Consider the following 22868-nt stretch of genomic DNA (forward strand, 5'->3'; position numbering starts at 1 on the left):
ACTCAATTTAGTCATTATATTTGTTTTTAGTTTCAATTTAGTCACAATTTTTATAAAAATGAAGTAATATTGTCCCTCCTTAAATTGACACTCAATTTACATTTTTATAAATCTTATGGTGATATTCTTACTAAAATTAATGTTTTTAATAAATATCTCTATAAATATTTTAAATTAACTTTAAATTCTATACAAAACATTAGATTTTGGTTTTGTTTTGAACTTGAAATTTAGTTCCTAAACTGATGTGTGACAAGTTATTTGATTTTTAATTTTCACTAAATTTGTATAATATATTTGAAGTCTTTATATATGATGACAAAATTGTTAATTTTTGAAATTAAGTTTGGGGTTTAACTTTGTTTAATAATAAAACTAAAAAAAATTGTTTAAAAATATTTTTACAAATATTTAATAAAAATGTCTATTTTATTAAAAATATCATCATAAGATTTATAAAAAAATTAAATTGAGTGTCAATTTAAGAAGGGACAATATTACTTCATTTTTTTACAGAAATTGAGATTAAATTGAAACTAAAAATAAATATAGAGACCAAATTGAGTCATTTTAACATGTGACACAACTTTGAAGTGACACATGTAAAAAATTAAAAAATATTCAAAAATACCATAAATTGATATATGACATTAATTTTGAATTAACGGTAAAGACCAAAATAAATCATTTTCTAATAAATCATTTTTAAAAAAATGAGAATCAAATTGAGACAACAAAAAATTTAAGATCAAACTAATATTCCTTGATAAATAGAGGAAATTTAACCTTATATAAACAACATTTAGTAAGCTTTCCCCACGAAAAAAAGAAAACACTTAATTCAGAGAAATAAAACACACCTTGGCGATCTGCATATTGAGATAAAACAAACACAGCAACTCACGGTACTTGCAGATAAGTTTTTAACTAAACACAAATGGTGTATAAAATACAATTCTAAAAGGAAGGAGAGAATGCAGATAATGTTAATGAAGGGTCAAAGTTTTGTATATTCTAATTTTATTATATAGGAATGAATAAACTAAAAAAAAAAGCGTTGAATTATGAGACAGTTTGACCTGGTGCCAAACATCTAGATCCTAAACTTGTGGTGCAAAACAATGAACGTTTAAGGAAAATACTATAGTTTGATTTAGACTTCTAGCTACTGAGCTTTGTCTACACTAGGCGAAGAAACGCAGAAAGTAAATGATTATATATAAAGTAGAAGAAAAAATTACATATACCAAGGGATTGAGTTAAGATTAAGAATGATGAATTGATGTAAAGAACTATAACTACAACTCAACAACTTCATCTCCCCTGCATTCCCCAACATCAATCACCATACTTCCTTTCTTCTTCGTGCGTCGAACCCTACAACAATTTCTTCTCGGAGCCTGCTCAAACCAACAAAACCCTTAGCCAAATTCTCATTCCATTCACTTGAATAGCAAATAAATAATTCATAATAATGCTAGAAAATGATGAACACATTTGAATTAGGTTACCTTATCCCACAAATGCGGGTCAATTTTCTTACGAACTTCCACCGATTTGATCCGGGTCGGATCCTCCATTTTCCACTTGCAATCGGGGTTTTGCTGGACCCGAATATAGTAACTTGAAGTTTCATTGGCAGCACTGTCGTACACCGCCTCTGACAAGAAATAGACAAAAGGTTTCTGACAAACATGGCGGCTGACGGGGCGGGTGTTGAACGGGTACGCCGTGTAATCGGCGCGTCTGTACCAGTTGAGAAACGTCCTCGCCGGCATCTCCATTTCCCGGGCCGAGAAAATTCCCCGGAATATTTGAACCGCGTATCCCCACGAAACGGATACGGTCCAGGTCCGGGCCTTGTCGTAGCAAATAGATTGCTGCATGAGCCCGGCCGGGTCCAGCTTCATGGGTCCGCTCAGCCGCTTCAGAGCCCGCACCCGGCTCACGTTTGGAAATATGGGCTCTACCACGTCCAGGTGATGTAGTGACACCAGCGGTGCAAGTGGATGGGCCGCCAGAAGCCCAAACAGATTGCCGTACACATCGAACTATTATTCAATGTCAAAATCAGAAGAAGAATCATTCATACGTCACAAGATTACAGAATTAATCCACTCAACCCAAAAACATTTCTTGAAAACCCGCTTCCATACCCAGAAGTCACGTGTGGGCTTTACACATGTGTGGACTTTGTACACGTGTATAATTTTAGTTAGTATTAATAAGGTTTGATCAAACAACACAATTATGTAGGGTAAGTGGGAATTAGGAAGGGTCTTATCTACCGACAAAAGACAATAGTTTATGAACGACGGAGGACATTGTGGCCCATGTTTTCATGCTACGTGTCTTATAGTGTGTGATATTAAATTTTTAAATAAAACATAAGTGGGTTCCTTCAACTGCACCTTAAGAAGATCACAGAAAAATGTGTGTTGTGTGACACGTCGATAATCACATTTATTTATACTATTCAATAAATACAAAGTGTTAATGTAAAGGAGAAAAAGACTTCAAATTGAAATCAACAAGGTTTTATTTTGTCATGGATAGGGTGGGTTCAATGGGTTAGGTTTGAAAAAGGAAGTCAATTTATATTTATGATGGGTCATATAATTTAATTTCAAAGATAACCTAGTTTTTAAAATTAATTAATTCATCTTAACCTTAATGCTCCCACATAAATTCACAATTTGATTAAATCTCTCTAATTTCTTCTGACACTATCCACTTTAAATTTCAACAATATCGGTAAATAGCAATAAATGTGTCCACCTATGCACCCAGAAAATAAATCATCTGTTACTATCTACGTTTTGGCATCTAACGGTGGCTGTCGTTTTCTATTTTTGCATCTTGCGGCTACGAGCCATTACATATTTCTTTTGTTGTCATGCATAAATCACTCTTGACCCCAATAGCATAAAGCTTTTAAAATTTACACACAATATTAAACACTACAAAGAAAATTAAAATTAAAAATTAAACAAATTTTTTTATATAAACTTAGTTATTTAATGTCTCTGTACATAACATCTTATATCTCATGAAATTATATAAATAATGACAAAACTTTACACTACCATTTTGTCAAAAATTGTCAAAATTAAGCTGAAAAAATGTACTACTATGAACCTAAAAGTCTTCCACTTCCTACTCTCACTAACCCACTTTCTCACCACTTCTAAATGTTCAAGTTTTCTCCATTACCAATCATACGAATGGACTGAGTCAATCAATATCTGAATTCTGAAGTCACAGACACAATTACTTTCTTTCTCTATCTATGTTAACCCTATTTTCCTAGATTTTTTTTCCTAGGAACCTAAATTTGTCACAAGCCAAAGAACACCAATGCCACAATCCAAACAACAATGAAAACTAAAAATTCTCAGAATAACAGAGTTCTGTTCTAACCTGATGAAACCCTTTCTCCTTGGTGAGAGGAACTCCTAATTCTGCCATACAAGCTTGAATTCTGTCATCAGAGCCATATAAACCAGGGTACCTCTGAATGCACCTATCTTGCATTTTCTCCAATGCCACAGCCAGAGGATAACTAATGGCGAAACCACCACCCCCATAAGCCATGTTGTAAGAAAAATATATATTCTGCAAGTGACTCTCTGAAGAACTCCCAATGTAATAGAACTGGTTATGATCATACTTCTGCAAAACCTTCACCAGATTTTCTGCAACAAAAACGGTGTCGTCATCCCCCATCACAAACCACCTCACATCCTTCATCCCAAGCCTCAGAGTCTCAGACACTATGCGCGAGATTCTAATCGCCGATCTATGCCCCTTCGGATTCCTATACTTGAACCTGGAAGTGTCACCGGAGATCCTCAACAAGGGCAAGGAATTTTCATCGCCGGGTTCGGTCTTCACCCTCTGCTCCAACCACACGACTCCACGCATCTCATTGGGCTTCCACCACATCTTGATGTACTCTTTTCGCTGCTTCCAGAGCTTCGCCGAGGCCCCTATGCCGAACACTATGTGGGAAAGGTTGGTTTGTTGGAAAGGTGGAGGCTTTTGTTCCGGCGGTGGGGGGTTGTTGGATGTGTGACGGTGAGTGACGGTGGGAATGTGGGGTGGTGGCTGATCACAGTCGTAGGTGTGGCTGACGAATCTGAGGGAGTAGAAGAGGTAGGAGATGGAGATTAAGAGGAAGAAGAAAGCCATGAGCTTTGAGAAGCTCCATGGAGAGTATAAATGGTCAGGGTCTTTGAAATTGTTCTTCATGATGGACATGGTTTTCTTTTCAAGCGTTTATCAGAAAGATGATGAATTGAAATTGAAACCCCAAAAGCTTTGTCATGAGAACCCCATGGATGGGGAGATGAAGAAGAAGGAGAGAGAGAGAGAGAAGGGGAAGATTATTAGATTTGGTAAAGTTTTAAGCTCTGCATAGTACCACACCGAAAAGAGTGCCTGATAAATGATAAACAAAACAAAAACAAAAACAAAACGAAAACATTGTTTGGTCTGAAGTTAAGATTAAATCTTAAATTTAACAAACTACTGCAATATGCTAACGCCAGTTCTGCAGTTTATTCATTTGATTACTATGCAAAAACGTAACTTTTTTTTACTAACTGATTAAAATTCATTTCAGTTGTACTTTTTAAAATAATGATTCTATATGAGTTAATTTAACCCATTCTCCTCCACTGATTAAAAAAATGTTTACAAATTCATTAAAATTGATAAAATATTAAAAATCATAAAAGAACCTGTTATTATTATGTATCTTATTAAAAAAAATCAACATAATTCTTTGACAGGCACTTTTATTATTTATTTATTAGTGAAAGAGATGAATGCCTCTAAATGTATTTTAAAAGATCGAAGTTTAATTTATATGACTTAAAAAATTATAAAAGTTTCTTATCTAAATCTCTTTGCTTGAAAATATTTTTAAAATTGTTACAGTATTTTTTATCTACCTTAGTTTGCATATCGTTCAGTCCATATAATAAAATATGTTAACTAAAAGAAGATGTTTTCAATATCAAGATTGAAATAAAAAAAAAGGTTTTATAACTACAAAATTAAACAATTAGTTATCTATAAAATAAAGAAAAAAGAGAAAGGGAAAGTTATGGAGAGTTTATAATTGAGGAGTCCATATTTGTAAATAAGACAACTATATGTATATTCGTTATTCTCTCATTCACATACCTTTTCTGATTTTTGCATATTTATTCACATACATTTATTTAGTGATTTTGTATATATTAACTTTCAATAGAAAGTATGTATTAAAAAAAACTGTGTTACTTATAATCATATTTTACTCTAAGTTTTAAATCGGGTAAATATTTTAATTCAGATTTAAATGTGAATTTAATTTTTCGAATTTGGAATAAGTTTAGTTTTTATTCACAGATTCAAAATTGATTATTTTAGTTTTATACTATTCTCAAATATAGTTACTTATAAATAATTTTTTCCAATAACTTATCTTAATCAGTGTTTTTGTTTTCATGTTCACCACCCATTTTGGCTGCAGCATACGTGTCTTTACTAAAAAAAAATATCACAACTAAAGTATATACACTATTAATAGACAAAAAAAATGTGTCTTTATTGTTTCTTCCCACATCAAAATCTAAGCATAGTAACAAAAAAACATAACCATATTATGTATTTTTGTTATAAAAAGAACCATCATAACATTCTCCAAACTCATTTTGGAAACTCGGAAGAAAACTATGATGGAACTGTTAGTGTTTGCTTCAAAGATGGAATATTTTATATATGTTTATCTGTAACTGCTAACAGCATTGCATTTCAATCATATAACTAATCCACCACTTCAACTACTGTTTACGATAATGTTTTTTTCACAATAGATTATACTCCATAAGATATCTGAAAATTTAAATTAAAAAATATAATAATCTTTTTTGTTTTCATAAATATTTATATAAAAAATATTTAATCTTTTCTCATTTCTACGTATTAATAAATAAGTTGTCTAAATATTAGACAGAACCTGTGAAATAAAATAATAAAATGTTATTAATATTATTTCAAAATCTAAATTTTGTAAAGATTTAGAAAATAATTAGAAAGGCAAGTGATCTCTTATATATAGAACAAAAATATTTTATCATTAAAATGTAAACGTTAAAACTTATAAATAGAAAATTTGATTACTCAAGTTTCATTTCAAAATAATCGCTTTCTCTTAAAAACTATTTATTCTGTTACTCTGATTTCTTTTTAAGTTTCTGAACTATTTGTTCATTTTTGTGAAAATTATAGTTTTCCATAGAGATCCTAATGTATAATATAATAATCCTATGCAATAAAAATTTCAAACGAGTAAGTTTTTAAATTTTAGAAGTTTTGCATGCATGAATGGAGTGATGCTTGTAGGTGACTCATTTCAATATAAGATGAGTCTTTTTGTCTTGGATTATTAAAATGTGTTTAGATTGTTTAAATGAGTTTTTTTGTGTACAAGTATTATATCTTGTGAGAATAACAATTATGAAGTTCTTTTAAGATTGAAAAGTTTGATCTAGGTAAGAGAAATTAGTTTAAGTTTGATAATATTTTGGGATATAAAATTTAAATTTAGAAGTGGAATGGTCATAAATTATTGAATTTTATGCATGTTTAGTGTGTTTGATTTAATTTGATATGTTGAATATCTTTGATAGTCTAATTTGTAGTCTATTGGATCAAATTAATTTAGTTTGATGTTATTTTGATTAACTATATCAATTTTGAGATAAGAAAATGAAAAGAAAGGGTTAATATGGGTCGTCTGAATTATAAAATGAAAATTGATTTATCTTTAAAGCTTTATGAATTATGTAGAATTGTTTGGAGAGTCTACCAAGTGAAATATAATTTTTTAAGATCTAGAGAGCTAAAAAACATTATTTATTGAGCAAACCTTTAAATAAGACTCGTAATATTTTAGTTTGTTAGGCAAGCCAAACTCTTGATGAACGAAATTAGTTTTATGAAAAAACTCGAAAGCTCAAAGAGATTAGTCATTTGACAAGTCAAATCTCTCTATGTGAGTCTCTCCCAATGTTTGGGTCACTCAATAAGTCAAAATCTCCCCCAAAGAAACTATTTTTATAAAGCCTTCTATGGTCATTTGATAGGCAAGTGAAATTTCCACTTGAGAAGTCAAAATTCATTTGTTGTGTTAACATATTTGGTTGAACAAACATAATTTTGACCGAATTAATTTCAACATATTTTTAATTTGTTGAGTTTGCCAAATACTAGTTAAGGAGAGAGTATTTTATGAACTTTAAAGAAATAAGGTTTTGAATGCTTTTAAATGCTAAAATTGGATTATTTGTTGTTGTTTGTTATATTTGATTAATTTATTGTACTTGGATTATATTAATGCAATTGAAAATTAATTATGATTTATTAGCTCTTAAATTGAGAAGAAGTATATATGATTGATGATATGTGATGATTTTTCATTGAGATGAGATGTATATGTGAAATGCATGATGATTTAATTTCATATATGATAGTTTGTATAATGTAAACATAATCATTTTCATATTAGTTAAGGTATAATTGTATCATATTCATAAGAGTAACACTACACTCCAATTATAAGTAAGGTTTTCATATAGGTTAAGAAATGTCCCTTTAGGTCACATTTTACAAGGATAAGGCTATATTTCAACCAGAACCATAATACTAACAATGAGCAATATTTCAAACTTTACATCTTTTCATACCTATTTTTGGTGAAACCAAACTTATTTTAGCGAATGTGATGTAATTTTCTCCACTAGCATGTCCCATACTCTCCTAAGTACAATCACATTTATATATATATATATATATATGTGTGTGTGTGTGTGTGTGTGTGTGTACAATTTTCTAACATAATTTTTTTCTATTGGCGTGTCTCACACGTGGTTATAGATAATAGCAGAAACTTGGACAAAAAATTCAAGAGGCCAAATTAGATATTTTATATATAAATTTTTTATCAAGTTTAGCTGATGTAGATACGTTTTTTTTTCATCTTCATCACAAGTCTTTATCTTGAAAAAAAATTAATTCTTTTACTAATTATCATAATTTTTCTAATATAAATTTATCACCTTTCAGAAAAAGATAAATTTATCATCGCAAGTGGTACATAATAGACAAATTTACCACATGCAAGAGAAAAATAGATTACTTCAAAAAATAGAAAATGAACTTATAAAAAAAAAAATTATTGTTCCAAAATGTTCCTTAACTCTTCAATTTCACCATGGTGCAATTTAATTTTAAAAAGGATAAGAAGTTGAAGGTGAAAATTAAGATAGAAAGGGGAAGGTGAGAAAGAAATAGAGGTATGAAAAAGAGAGAAACCAAAGAAAGAAGAAAAAAAAGTTGAGGGAATTTTTTCTAAAATTAATATAAATAATAATATATAAATAAAATTTAAAATATAAGTATAATTTTATTATATATATATATATATAAATAAATAAAATTTAAAATATAAATAAAATTTTATAATATATATATATATATATATAAATTAAATTAGAAAACTTGGGGGAGTCGTGGCTCCCCTTAGTCACATCGAAGGTTTGTCAATGATTATAAATACACATATGTGCACATTCCACACTCATGTTGTCACAAACACACCTTTTTGGAGAACTACTGATGCAATTTTTTGTATCGTGTCTCCTACCGATAGAGGACTATCTTGATCTCATATATGAAGAACTTGAGGAAGAATCAATGCAATTCAAAGGACCTATGCCAAGTTAAAGGACCATGAACTTAGAAGAACAATTTTCTTTCCAACTATTGATGTTCCATGAAGATTGAAATTTAAAGGACATCAAGATTATGATTTGGAGCACACTTGAACAATAGCTTTTAGACAAATACAAGTCTTGTAATTTTTCTTTATTTCCTTTGTTTTGTAAGCTTGTTGAGCATCTCCATTTCTATCTAATTTTATGTTCTTTATCTAATTTTCTTGTTTATATTTAATAAAAGGTTTAAAGTAACAAACGAATATAATATTTCTTGGATAGGATCATATCACCTACATTTGCAACCATAGGATGAGCCTCTCATATAATTTCCTTTACTAATATGTCGCTTACATTTGTGTAAGAAAAAACACACCTTTATGAGCTAATCTCTAAAACAATTTTATCTATTAATACACATATCAATGGTGTGCGGAGTAAACATAGTTTCCACAAACTTTTAATGCAAATATTTTGAGTAATGTGCTAATCACACTTGAGTAGATACAATTACACCTATCTTAATAAACATTTGATGCAATTTTATCTAATAAAGTATCTTCCACACTCGTTCACGTAAACACAATCACAATTTTATAGATAAATCTTTAATACACTTTTTTGTTCTAAAGTTTTCCGTTTTTATCAAATCTTGTGTTATGATATTAATATATATATTCATGAAATAAGTATGTAAAATAATTAAACTTTTTTACAAGTTAAAATGATGTCGTGAAAAAACTAAACTGAAAGAACTTTTAATTTATAAATAAGACATAAGTTCATTTTAAGAAATATTATTTCTAACGTAATCACATTCCATATATTCCAATGAAAATAATTAATTTAGTTGTAATTTTAAAAGAATATTGCCAAATATTAAATTAACCTTTACTATTAACGGCTTTTCAACTTTTCTTATTATACATTAATACAAAAATACTTATAACATTTAATGTAATCAATAATAAAAATACATATAAAATTTATATATATCATAAATATCTTCTATAAAAATACCAATAATTGTCTTAACATTTTTTTTACCATTTCAAATATATTTATTTTCAAGACACTAGCTAGACTCGTCCACCTATAATTCACTTTGGTTGGGAGCTTCAAATAGTAACTTAGGGGTGGTAATAGTATAACTCTATTCTCAGGCCACGAAAAGCCTACAATCTAATGAATGAAAGATTGTTCTATGTCACTTTCACTTTCAGTACCTTTTCAACTGTTTCAACTATCTTCACCATACCTTTTCTCATCCACCTCTCTATTAGTCACTACCAGAATTCCTCTCTGCTTCTTCCCCAAAACCCCAATTTTCCTTCTTTATGGGAGAATCTATATTCTCTACTAATATATTAAAGAAGAAAATTTTAAGTCTAACTCAACTTATTAGAAATGGATTTTAAGTCTAATTTAATCTTACAAAACCGATTTATAACTTATATATTATGAAATTAGCTTATTTTTAGTCATGTGATATTTTTAATATACCCTATGTTCATTTTGTATGTGAGACTAAAATTTAGTAAATGGTCCGTTAGCGATTCAATAGCGAGTGAAACAACATATCCTAGAAAATTTGTTAGGATTAGTTCTAATTTGACTCTGATATCATGTTAAAAAGCCTTAAACAATTCCATAAAATTAATTTGTAAAATAAAATTTGAACTCGCTTATAAAATTATAAAATTGTCTGATCTTTGATCCAGGTGAGACTTCCATATGTGTATTAAAAATCATGGCACAACTTCATTTGATTCAAGTACAGTGATGCGTAACCAACAGACACATACATGTATATTACAATAATTACATAGCCATATATAGAACTCAAATTCTGAAGCTGCTGTTGTGTTTAGGTTGCTGAAGACTGGTACAAAGTTTCTACCTCCATGGTAGTGGTGGTGACACCAGGTGAACGGGTGTCAGAATCGGAAACCAAAGTGATCAAAAAGTCAAATAGATCAGTGGCTATAACTGCAGAGGTCAAGTCCTCTTTGTGCAGAGTCCTCCTTTTGCCTTGCATGGCGATGATCCAGGACCTTCTAGTAAGTTCCTGAATGAAGAGCTCACAAGCCTTGGAGAAGATAATCGGAGCCTCCCCTGATATCATTTTAACATCATCCCCTGATTTCTTCATGATCTTCTTGATCCTTGCCAAGGGCAGAGAGTGGGGTCCTGTCCTTCCAGCTACCCCTCCACACAGTAACCCTGAATATGCACCAGCTTGTCTCATATCTCTTCTTCTGGGTTAACTTCAGCTTCAATGGTCTCTGTTATACTCTTAATTGTAGCTTCAGTGTTATATATATATATATATACACCATTTTCATTGAACCTTTCGTAGCTTCACTCCATTAACATGGCCGGCCAAGCCTGCTTCAGCTCACAAATTGGTGTTTTAATAAGTAATTATGATGATGATTCTTAATTAGACTCTTTGACTGCAAGACTTTTATTCTTTTTTTTTATATATTTGTTGCTTGTGTCAAGAAGCATCAGTGATCATGATGAACTCAAAAGAGCTTAAAAAATTAAACATTAAACAATATATTTTTGGACCTTAATAGTGTTATAAAGTTTTCGATATTGTATTCAACTTTTAATTTTTATATTTTCATGTTAGGTACCAACTAGTCGTGTGCTAGCTTTTAATGGAGGGAATGAGATTAAGGAAAACTGATACAGTTTGAATGATTTTTTTTATCATGCACTAAAAGGGAAGGCGAAGTGTCATATTTTATCAGTATTTAATACAGTAGGCAAAGTTAAAGTTGTTTTGTGAAAAAACAATTGAACTAATTTTATCTTAAGAAATTTTACCGACTATTTTTTTTTTTTGTTTTTTTGCAAACTTATGAAGTGAATTATTTTAATTGATATGTAAGAGTTTACACGATAAATTTTAAAATATGATAAGAAAATTCCGTATGAATAAGTCTGAGAAGAGCAACTAAAAGCATTTTTATAGAATTTCTATTAGAAGAAACATTAAAACGACTAAAAACACTTTTCAAGATTTCAAAATCAAGAAATTCATTCTTCCTTTTAGTATATTTGACTTGAACAATGAAATTTTAATTTTTTTTATTCTCTTAATGTGTTCATTGCCTTCCTTTAAAACAAGTTCATTACCTTTTTTTTCTTCCTTTAAAAATTAGACAAAATCCATAAAAATTACATAAAAAATAATTCAAGACAATTATTTTAATCATTTCCAAATCTTAATTTAATATCATCTTATTTTACAGTTTGCTAAAAAAGATCCTCATAGTTTTGATTAGTTATTATATATTTTTTAAAATGTTGGTTAAATACACCTTTTTTATTTAAATATAATTTTAAAAGACCAATAGACTAGCTCCCCTATATTTTTGTCTCACTTAATATTGTTTACATGACTTTAAATTACAGTAAATCATTAATAAATTGAACAGTCCCTTATTTATTGAATGTTTATATATATATATATATATATTTTAAATCCTACTTATGCTTGATTCCTTTTAAATTTTTTAAATATTAATACAATTAAAGATTATGCATACATTATACAGATTAAAATATTAGTAATAGAAAATGTTAGTCATGAAAATAAACGCTCACACTTTTCTCCTCAAATTTTCTATAAAATAAGATTTAATTGTTTTACCCGCTCGAATTTTCTGTCCAAACTTGCTGTGAGCAAAATTATTATTTCTTTTCTGTTTTTTTTTTCATTTATTTATTAATTTATTGGGTTGTTAACTTGTCTTTCTTTCCGAGGCAAGTAAAAGAAGATTCTCTTCCTTCCCAAACGGAAATCGATTCAGTGCGAAACGGAAGTAAGACCTTGTTTATTGCACTCTCTGCTAATTTATTTTCACTGTTTTTTCTGATTACAAATACTCTATGCTTAGGGTTTATCAATTAATTCTATTACTGTGAATTGTTTATGCCAAATTTTACTCAACTAATTATGTTCTGATTGTATTGTGATTATTGTTCTCGAATTCGCAGATTGACTCGTTACTGAATTATTTGGTTGATATTGTTCCATACAATGCCATCGCTGTTTACTTTCAAATGTTGAGTTGTTAGTTTGTTCAACAATGGCAGCTGTTAGGTCTTCCTCTGTAAGACGTATAGGAATCACAATCAATGCTTCTTTCAGTACGGAATTAGTTCAGCACCGTCACTATCACCATAGTGTGTGTGTGAACCTTGCAAGGTTGCCGAGTGATTCACCGAGTCATCCTTATTACAAAAGAGAGTTACAATCTGCTAAGAATCAGTTTAGTAATTTGGCTTCTGAATCCTTTGGAAGTAGACACCAATTTGGTACTAGAACCAATGTATCGTTTAATCCTAGATTCTCTAGCTATTGTTTTGGGAGTGCCCTTCCTTTTGCTTCTGCGAACCACGTGTTGAATCGCCGATTTTATTCGTCGACGGTGGGTGGTGATAAAGGAAGTCGAGATGCTGGTACAGAAGTCTCTGCTGGTTCTGGTGCGAGTGACATGAATGCCACTGGTGATTCTGTTGCTGGGGGTGATTGGGCTGAGAGGATTAGAGATGTTTGGAAGAGTATGGTAGAGTCAGCATCATATGCTGGGGAAAAGGTTAAAGCAACATCCGATGATCTCACTCCATATGCTCAGCAGTTGCTTGATTCACACCCATATTTAGGCAATGTGATTATTCCGGTTGGTGGTACTTTAACCGCTACGCTAATAGCTTGGTTCTTGATGCCTATGATTTTGAGGAAATTTCACAGATATGCAATGCAAGGTCCCGTTTCTCTATTGCCAGCAAGCATGTCTGGAGATCCAGTTCCTTATGAAAAAAGCTTTTGGGGTGCTTTGGAGGATCCTGTGCGATATTTAGTTACCTTCATGGCATTCTCACAAATGTTAGTGGGTTGTATGTATACACTCAGTCATTTTTTAAATGTGTCATTTTGTTTACTATATTTATGGTTATATGACAGCTGACTTTGATTTCCAGTGGTGTAATGGTAGCTCCAACAACTATAACCGCAGAATATCTTGCACCAGTTTGGAGGGGTGCAGTCATAGTTTCATTTGTATGGTTTTTGCATAGATGGAAAACAAATGTTTTTGCACGGACATTGTCCAGTCAAAGTTTACTTGGACTTGATAGGGACAAAGTGCTCGCTCTTGACAAAATCTCATCAATTGGTCTATTTGTGATTGGTATAATGGCTTTTGCTGAGGCTTGTGGTGTGGCCGTGCAATCTATTGTTACTGTTGGTGGTATAGGAGGTAAGTATTGAATTAAATTAAGTCTGATGAATTTAATTTTAGATTCTTAATATCTTTTGGCATCTCTGTTATCCCTGTATGTTTGTTTTTCATTAAAGTTGAGTGTTGATTGTAGCCGAAAAGTCTTGTTGATTAGATTTTGTAAAAGAAAAGTTCCTTATAAGCATATAATTTGGTCGAAAGATGACAACCATTAACACTGTAGAAATTGGTATATTATTATCTGGTGTGGCATGCTAAGATTGCTATACATATGCTTGATTTTATTACATTTCACAACGGTTGATTGCTTTGTGTTTTTTTTTTCAATCAACAGTTGCAAAGGCACTTTATCTTTCAAAGCACACCCCATGACTTTAGAGAAGTTGCATTCTAATTTTAGAATTGTAAAACAATGAAGAAAGTCAGCAGTAGTAGGTAAATGAAAGAAATAGAATGCACAAATGCACATAAAGTATTTCTTTTGTTCCATTTAGCAGAACCATCATCTATCTAGTTGATAAATGTTTTATCATGTTGCTGACTTGCTCCCCATCCTTGACAAGTTTCACTCATTTTTTACCGATAAAACAGGGAATGGAAAACTTCATGTTTCTTTCTTTCTTATGCAGGAGTGGCTACTGCTTTTGCTGCCAAGGACATTCTTGGCAACGTGTTTAGTGGTTTATCTATGCAGTTTTCTAAGCCTTTTTCAGTTGGAGATACAATAAAAGTATGTTGATTTAGTAGTGAGCATTATTGATTGGTCCTTTTATGGTATAATTTATTTTCTGAACTACGGTCTCTTTCACTTGAATGCCCTCTGTACAGTTAACTTTTTAGGTGAGGAGTGATAATTAATTTTTTACTTATTGCACATTATTAAGTTAAAAAGTCCTTCATTATTGATGCTTTTTTTCAAATGGCCCAATACGTAGTGCATATATATATGTAGTTAGTACGTCCAGCTTTTTAGAATTTAGATTGAAATGAAACATTGGAGGGCCCAAAATAAAAATAAATTTATATGAGTGTTATGGAGAAAAAGATACCATGAGTTTGGATTGATTAACATACTTATCATGAATTATTTATTTATTTTTTTGGTACTGCAAAAAGCATTTCACAAAATTCGGAAATCTTAAAGTGTTCATGCATCAGTGTAGGTCTTCCCCCTGGTTAAGTTTCATGTTTCTTATGTGTCTGAGAAATTGTAAAAATTGCAGGCAGGCTCGATAGAGGGTCAAGTGATGGAAATGGGTCTTACTACTACGTCTTTGCTGAGTTCAGAGAAGTTTCCAGTCATTGTTCCAAACTCATTTTTTTCTAGCCAGGTGGGTCTCTAGGCTCACTTCTGCAGTCACTTAAGCAATACAGAGAAGTGGGCCCCATAATTTAAGATTAGGGAAGCCTACTCTATTGTTTCTTTCTTTCTCTAAAATGCATCTATTGCAAATGACTTTATGAAAGAGAAAATATGTTCTGAGAACTTGCACATTACTAATTTATCTTTGGCACTACATCATGCTAAGATATGCAACTAGTTGGAAAATTTTTGTTTGTAGTTTGACTTTCCAAGAACTAGTTTGAGCAAGCATATATATAATTCTCTTGTCTTTCATCCTATACTTCTGTTTAAGCCGACCTTTTTACTCCTTGGTTTGTTTTAGTTAGTTTTATATCATAATATGTGGCAAGAGAAAAAATAAATATGAATATATATCAGGGAAGAAGAAAATGCTGACATGTGCCTGTGTTTCAAACCATGTTTTTTTTTTTCTTAACTTGAACATGAATTTTCTTTTATTTAATTATTATTTTGGTCAAATAATTTTGTAATGCATTGGTATCATACCATGTGCTGCTCCTTCATGGTCAGACACTGTTGGATGTTGTCTTTAGAGTTTAGATTTGTCTAGCCATTACTTTCATCAGTTTTTAGACTGAAGCCAAGATATTTGATTAAATCACTTGATTGCACCCGTGTTTTTAATTTTTATACTTCCCTTTGATTTTTGGGCTTGAATTTGTGTAATCGAAAACTTCTCTGGAGGATATATAAATTGATGTTCACACTTCACGTTTACATGTTTGCACTCTCACACACTATTGATACGAAGCTATACCCTAATTCTATAAGCATGTTTCGTGCTTAAGCTTTTGATGTTGTGACTATGATATACTTTCTTTTCCTCATTCATTGAATGACAACCCTCTTTTCATACTAACTTTGTAGGTTATTGTGAACAAGTCCCGTGCTGAATATCGTGCCATTATTAGCAAAATTCCTCTGCAAACTGAGGATTTAAGTAAGATTCCCCAGATATCAGATGATGTAAAAAGCATGCTCAGGTCAAATGCAAAGGTTTTCTTAGGGAAAGATGTTCCCTACTGTTTCTTATCCCGTATAGAAAGTTCATATGCAGAATTGACTCTTGGATACAACCTCAAACATATGGTACCTCACCCGTTTGAATCTCTAAATTTAACCATATTATGTTTTTTTTTTTCATAGTTGATGAATCCTTTTTGTTCATAATTTGGAAAACTTATTCTTAAATGAAAATATATTTTAAGAAATTGACGTGCAAGCACAGTCAAACACCTATAGGAAATACTATATGGAGATGCTATAATCATCTTTTAACTTCCCTTTGCTTCATTGTGTATTGCATTTATTTTGATTGGATTTCCAGCTTGTTCTACATTTATTTTGACCGTTCAAGGAATATTTAAATGATATCTCACTGCACCTAACTTTCGAACACCATACTTAGAGATAGTACCCTGTAAGTGTTAGTGTGTATAAATATAATTGATTATGTCTTTAATAGATTATTCTATACATGTAACACCTAGCTGTTAGGGATCCTCAATTACTCCATGTGAATAGGAAATCTCCTATAATCCCTCCCCTTTTATTGAATATTAATGTAAAGATATTCTGCAGTGCCTATTTAAGAAAAGGGTGTTGCAGAATCAAAGACAAGTCATTCTGAAATACAATCTTGAGTATTGGATTGAAGTATGTTTTCACATACCGTGATATTGTGACATGGTATCAGAGCTACAACTCTGAACCGTGGGTCACTCTTGTTCTCCATCCCGCTCTGAACCGTGGGTCACTCTTGTTCTCCATCCCGCTTCTTCTTCGACCTGTTATCGAGCTCCACTGCCGGGTCTTCTTTTTCGATACGCTATTATCGAGCTCCGCTGCCTCCATCTTCGTCACACTGTTCGGAATCCATTTTTCGCATACTGTTGTTCGCAGTCGCTGGTTCGAACTTGTGATTGACGTTCGCAATCGGTGGGAGTTCTTCAACCTGTTCGCTTCTTGGTCGTTTGGGTTCGCGAGTAGTGGTGGTTCGTGAATCTATTCTTGTTCGCGATTTTGCGCTTCTTGGTCGGTTCGGTTCGCAGGCGGTGGTGGTTCGTGAATCTCGTTCTCGTCACTGTGATTATCGTGTTCGCTTCGATTCACGGTTCGTTCTTGTTATTGCTCGTTTACGCTCTTCGATTCATTCTGGTTTGACGTTCGTCAGACCCTTGTCTTCTCTGGTTTTGATTTCGAAAACCCATTCTTTGCATCCCTGTTCGTCATGGCCTCAGACAGAGTCGACACTTTTCTGGTTCGATTTAATAGAAAGAATTATGCTGCTTGGGAGTTCCAATTTAAGCTCTTTGTCAAAGGCAAAGAATTATGGGATCATATTGATGGAAAAATTCCCGCACCGACGGCTGAAGCAGATTTGGCGAAGTGGGAAACGAAAGATGCCCAAATCATGACCTGGATTCTTAGCTCTCTTGAGCCTCATTTTATCATGATCTTCGGCCTTACAACACTGCTAAGGATATGTGGGATTATTTGAAAAAGGTTTATCATCAAGCCAATGCAGCTCGAAGGTTTCAATTGGAGTATGAGATGGCTAATTTCACACAAGGAAGTCTATCGATTGAGGAATATTATTCTGGTTTTCAAAATCTTTGGGCTGAATACTCAAATATTATTTATGCGGGTATTTCTGGTGAAGCCCTATCAGCTGTCCAAACGGTGCACGAGATTAGCAAGCGAGATCAATTTTTGATGAAGCTACGATCTGATTTTGACGCTACTCGATCCAATCTGATGAATCGTGACCCTGTGCCTACGTTGGATGCTTGCTTGAGTGAGCTTCTCCGAGAAGAACAACGAATCAAAACGCACACAGTTATGGAACAAAATATGAATTCTTCTGCTCCAGTTAGTGTGGCCTATGCTGCCCAAGGAAAGAATAAGCCCAGAGATATGCGTTCTGTCCAATGCTACAGTTGTAAGGGATTTGGTCATCTTGCAAAGGATTGTTCACAAAAAATTTGTAATTATTGCAAGAATAGGGGGCATATTATCTCCGCTTGTCCTATTCGCCCTGCAAAGAAACAAGACACTGCTTATCATGTCTCAGTTGGTGCTTCGAGTTCTACTGCTTTGCCTGCTCCAACTTCTGTTCCTACACCTCCTGTCAACACTCTTACTCCAGAAATGGTACAACAAATGATTGTGTCAGCCTTTTCTGCCCTTGGTCTTTCAGGTAATACTCCTATTTCTTCTCAACCTTGGTATCTTGATTCTGGAGCGTCTAACCATATGACAAATTCTGTTGTGTCCCTATCCAATGTGAAACCTTATGATGGCAATCAACAAATTTACACAGCTAATGGAACCTCCTTACCTATTAGTGCTATTGGTGATATTTCTCCTTCTTTGCCTAATGTCTTTGTGTCTCCTAATCTTTCCACAAATCTCATATCCGTTGGCCAATTAGTTGATCATGATTATAATGTCCAATTTTCTCGTTCTGGTTGTGTTGTGCAGGATCAAGTGTCAGGGAAGATCATTCTGAAGGGACCTAAAGTAGGACGACTCTTTCCGCTATGCATCTCACCTTCCACATATTGTCCTGTTTTTTCTCTAGTTTGTGTTGATGATAGACAACTAAATAAAATGTGGCATAATCGTTTAGGCCATCCAAATTCTCATGTACTTAGTACCTTGTTTAAATCTGGTTCTTTGGGCTATAAAAACTCCCATGTTTCATTTGATTGTACTACCTGCAAACTTGGTAAAAGTAAAACTTTACCATTTCCTCATAATGCATCTCGGGCAAATCATTGTTTTGACATTATTCATAGTGATGTTTGGGGGATTTCTCCTATTGTATCTCATGCAGGTTATAAGTATTTTGTCACGTTCATAGATGACTACAGCCGATTTACTTGGGTATATTTTCTTCGGTCTAAAGCAGAAGTTTTCTCTGTTTTTCAACGTTTTGTTTCGTTCCTTAAAACTCAATTCTCTGCTCACATAAAAATTTTAAGATCAGATTCTGGAGGTGAATATATGTCTAACACATTTCAAAGTTTTCTTCAAAATGAGGGAATTCTATTTCAGCGTTCTTGTCTTTCTACACCACAACAAAATGGTGTTGCTGAAAGAAAGAACCGTCATCTTCTTGATGTTGTTCGCACTCTTTTGCTAGAATCCTCTGTTCCTCTTCGTTTTTGGTGTAAAGCTCTCTCCACTGCTGTTCATTTAATAAATCGGTTACCTTCTCCTACTCTCCATAATGTTTCTCCTTTCTAAAAGTTGTTTGGGTATTCTCCTTCTTACTTTAATCTCCGTACTTTTGGTTGTGTTTGTTTTGTACATCTTGCTCCTCATGAACGTCACAAACTCACTAATCAATCTGTTAAGTGTGCTTTTCTAGGTTATGCTATTAATCAAAAAGGTTATGTTTGCTATGATCCGCAGCTTCGTCGCATTAGAGTTTCTAGGAATGTAGTCTTCTTTGAAAATCAGTTTTTCTTTCCCTCTTATGTTGCACCATCATCTTCATTTTTTTCCTTTATGCCACAATTTTTAGACTCTTCTCACACTATGGAACGGTTCAAGCCTGGTTTGGTGTATACAAGACGTCGTCTTCCTTCTGGTACCCTTCCTGATTATGCTCCGACACTTGATTCTGTCCCTCCGCCGGCACTTGATCCTGTCACCTCTGTTCTACCTCTTCGTCGGTCCACTCGATCATCAAAACCTCCTGATTGGTATGGCTTCTTTACACCTATTTCTTTATTCACTACATTGTCATCTATTTCTATTCCTTCTAGTTATACCCAGGCTATGGAACATGACTGTTGGAAAAAGGCAATGCAAGAAGAACTACAAGCACTTCAAGAAAATCACACATGGGATATTGTGTCTTGTCCTCCCACGGTAAAACCTATTGGAAGTAAATGGGTGTTCTCTATCAAACTTCGATCTGATGGCTCTTTAGATCGCTATAAAGCTCGACTGGTCGCTCTTGGTAATAGACAAGAGTATGGGATTGATTATGAGGAGACATTCGCTCCTGTTGCTAAGACGACTACAATTCGGACTATCCTTGCTATTGCTGCTTCTCAATCTTGGCCATTGCATCAAATGGATGTGAAGAATGCTTTTCTTCACGGTGATCTCAAAGAAGAAATCTATATGAAACTTCCTTCTGGTATGCTTCCTTCTTCCTCTTCTGATGTTTGTAAACTTCGACGTTCCTTGTATGGGCTTAAACAGGCTCCTCAGGCTTGGTTTGAGAAGTTTCGTACTACTCTGCTTAAGTTCTCCTTTACGCAGAGTCAATATGACTATTCTCTCTTCTTTCACAAGTCTACTGTCGGTATCGTTCTCCTGTTGGTTTATGTGGATGATCTCATTATTATGGGAACTGATCATGAGTTAATTATTAAGTTGCAAATTGCGCTCCATGCAACATTTCGCATGAAAGATCTTGGACAACTCACATATTTTCTGGGATTGGAGGTTCATCATCGATCCAATGGCATTTTTTAAACCAACAAAAGTATATTCAAGATTTAATCAAATTGGCGGGTTTAGTTAGAACTACTTCAGTTGATACTCCTATGGAAGTAAATGTCAAGTACAGGAAAGATGAAGGAGATCTCTTGCCTGATCCCACTCTCTATCGGCGTTTGGTAGGCAGTCTTATTTATCTCACCACTACTAGACCTGACATTTCGTATGCTGTTCACCAGGTCAGCCAATTTATGTCTTCTCCTCGTCATCTTCATTTTGCTGCGGTTCGTCGTATTATCCGCTATCTTAAAGGTTCATCTGCACGTGGGTTATTCTTTCCCAAAGCCTCATCTTTACAGCTTATGGCCTATAGTGATGCTGATTGGGCAGGATGTCCGGATACTCGTAGGTCTACTACTGGTTGGTGTATGTTTCTTGGTGATGCCTTAATTTCTTGGAAATGTAAGAAGCAAGATCGTGTTTCTAAATCTTCTACTGAGGCTGAATATCGTTCAATGTCAGCTGCTTGTGCTGAAGTTATATGGTTACGTAGTCTTTTGGACCAGCTTGGGTTTTCCCAACCTACCTCTACACCTCTTCATGCAGACAATACAAGTGCTATTCAGATTGCTGCAAATCCAGTGTTCCATGAACGTACCAAGCATATTGAAGTGGATTGTCATTATATTCGAGAGGCCTTGACCAACAATGTCATCTCTCTTCCTTACATCTCTACTGATTTTCAAGTTGCAGATATCTTTACCAAAGCTATGACTCGACAGCGCCATCAGTTTCTTGTTGGCAAATTGTTGCTGGTTGATTTACCAGCATCAATTTGAGGGGGGATGTTAGTGTGTATAAATATAATTGATTATGTCTTTAATAGATTATTCTATACATGTAACACCTAGCTGTTAGGGATCCTCAATTACTCCATGTAAATAGGAAATCTCCTATAATCCCTCCCCTTTTATTGAATATTAATGTAAAGATATTTTGCAGTGCCTATTTAAGAAAAGGGTGTTGCAGAATCAAAGACAAGTCATTCTGAAATACAATCTTGAGTATTGGATTGAAGTATGTTTTCACATACCGTGATATTGTGACAGTAAGTAGAAATAATGGTCTGGCCAACTGGCCAAGGAAACTGATTTTCTGATAGGTTTCTAAAATAGATACAGCCCCGTCATTCCAAGCAGGAGGATCTGTTACTTGCAATCTTCAGAATTAGTTGTGATTCCAAGTTGATTACTGATTACCAATTAATCCCTGGTACATAACTAGATAGGAAGTGAGGCAGTTGCTATGTAGCAAATCCTGTGACCGTGACCTGTGATCCAGAAGACTAGGACCTCAATTAACAATAATACAGTTTCAGTATCGTACATTTCATATCAGCATCTGAAAGGAAAATTTTATGTCTCAAATGATAATACTAAGGTGACTTTTTTATCCAAGGTTGCCATTTTGAAGTGGGTCTTTTTGTAAAGTTGTATGTACGTAGTTGCGCTCTTCAACTATGGTTCAGTTTTCCTGCTTTTTATCTTTTTTCACACTGTCATTTAGCGCTGTGTCATGCAATCTTTTATTACTGGGCTATGTGTTAACATCTTTTCATCCTCGTATTTATCTTGTTTCTCTGCTTTCTACAGCGCAAAGATGAACTATACTCTGCTGAACAAGAAATTCTGCTTCTGGCAGTTCAGATCATTAAAAATCATGGGGTTGCTCTTGGCAGCACATGGCAAGAAATGCCTTCGAAATGATGTGCTCGGCAAGAAGACAATTTTGGAAGAAGTGGTTGCAAGACATTGTGAGCTTTAGCTTTTACTAATGCAATGCTTACAAGGAATTTGTCATTCATTCACACTGAAGCAGTTTTCCAATACTATATTTTCCCGTGTAGTTGGTTCATTTGCCTTCAGGTTTTAATTTTGATTTACTAAAGAGTGTGATTTTTCTCGTTGATTGAATTGTGGCATTATGTATCTACTTACGAAGGCTTTTTTTTTTTTTTTT

The 22868-nt window shown here is 33.2% G+C and overlaps 3 protein-coding genes across 3 annotated transcripts; 1 reads left to right on the plus strand and 2 right to left on the minus strand.

Annotated features, from left to right (window-relative positions):
* Window positions 1–1194: 1194 nt before the first annotated feature.
* LOC114167411 (uncharacterized) lies at window positions 1195–4433 on the minus strand. The gene is made up of 3 exons (XM_028052497.2): window positions 3421–4433; window positions 1512–2051; window positions 1195–1400 (listed from the first exon to the last, which is right to left on the minus strand). The coding sequence occupies exons 1-3, from the start codon at window positions 4258–4260 to the stop codon at window positions 1299–1301; spliced, it is 1482 nt and encodes a 493-aa protein (XP_027908298.2). The 5' UTR covers window positions 4261–4433; the 3' UTR covers window positions 1195–1298.
* A 6069-nt stretch (window positions 4434–10502) lies between these two features.
* Window positions 10503–11165, minus strand: LOC114167616 (nuclear transcription factor Y subunit C-4-like). The gene has a single exon (XM_028052724.2). It carries the CDS (start codon window positions 11011–11013, stop codon window positions 10633–10635), a length of 381 nt encoding a protein of 126 aa, XP_027908525.2. The 5' UTR covers window positions 11014–11165; the 3' UTR covers window positions 10503–10632.
* A 1292-nt stretch (window positions 11166–12457) lies between these two features.
* On the plus strand, window positions 12458–22822 carry LOC114167416 (mechanosensitive ion channel protein 1, mitochondrial-like). Its single transcript, XM_028052503.2, has 7 exons — window positions 12458–12601; window positions 12777–13668; window positions 13764–14041; window positions 14653–14753; window positions 15247–15354; window positions 16257–16478; window positions 22502–22822. The coding sequence occupies exons 2-7, from the start codon at window positions 12869–12871 to the stop codon at window positions 22613–22615; spliced, it is 1623 nt and encodes a 540-aa protein (XP_027908304.2). The 5' UTR covers window positions 12458–12601; window positions 12777–12868; the 3' UTR covers window positions 22616–22822.
* The last annotated feature ends 46 nt before the right edge of the window (window positions 22823–22868 follow it).

Source organism: Vigna unguiculata, chromosome 10 (genome assembly GCF_037176805.1).
Source record: "Vigna unguiculata cultivar grain cowpea cultivar isolate G323 ecotype 2 chromosome 10, ASM3717680v1, whole genome shotgun sequence".
Lineage (NCBI taxonomy): Eukaryota > Viridiplantae > Streptophyta > Magnoliopsida > Fabales > Fabaceae > Vigna > Vigna unguiculata.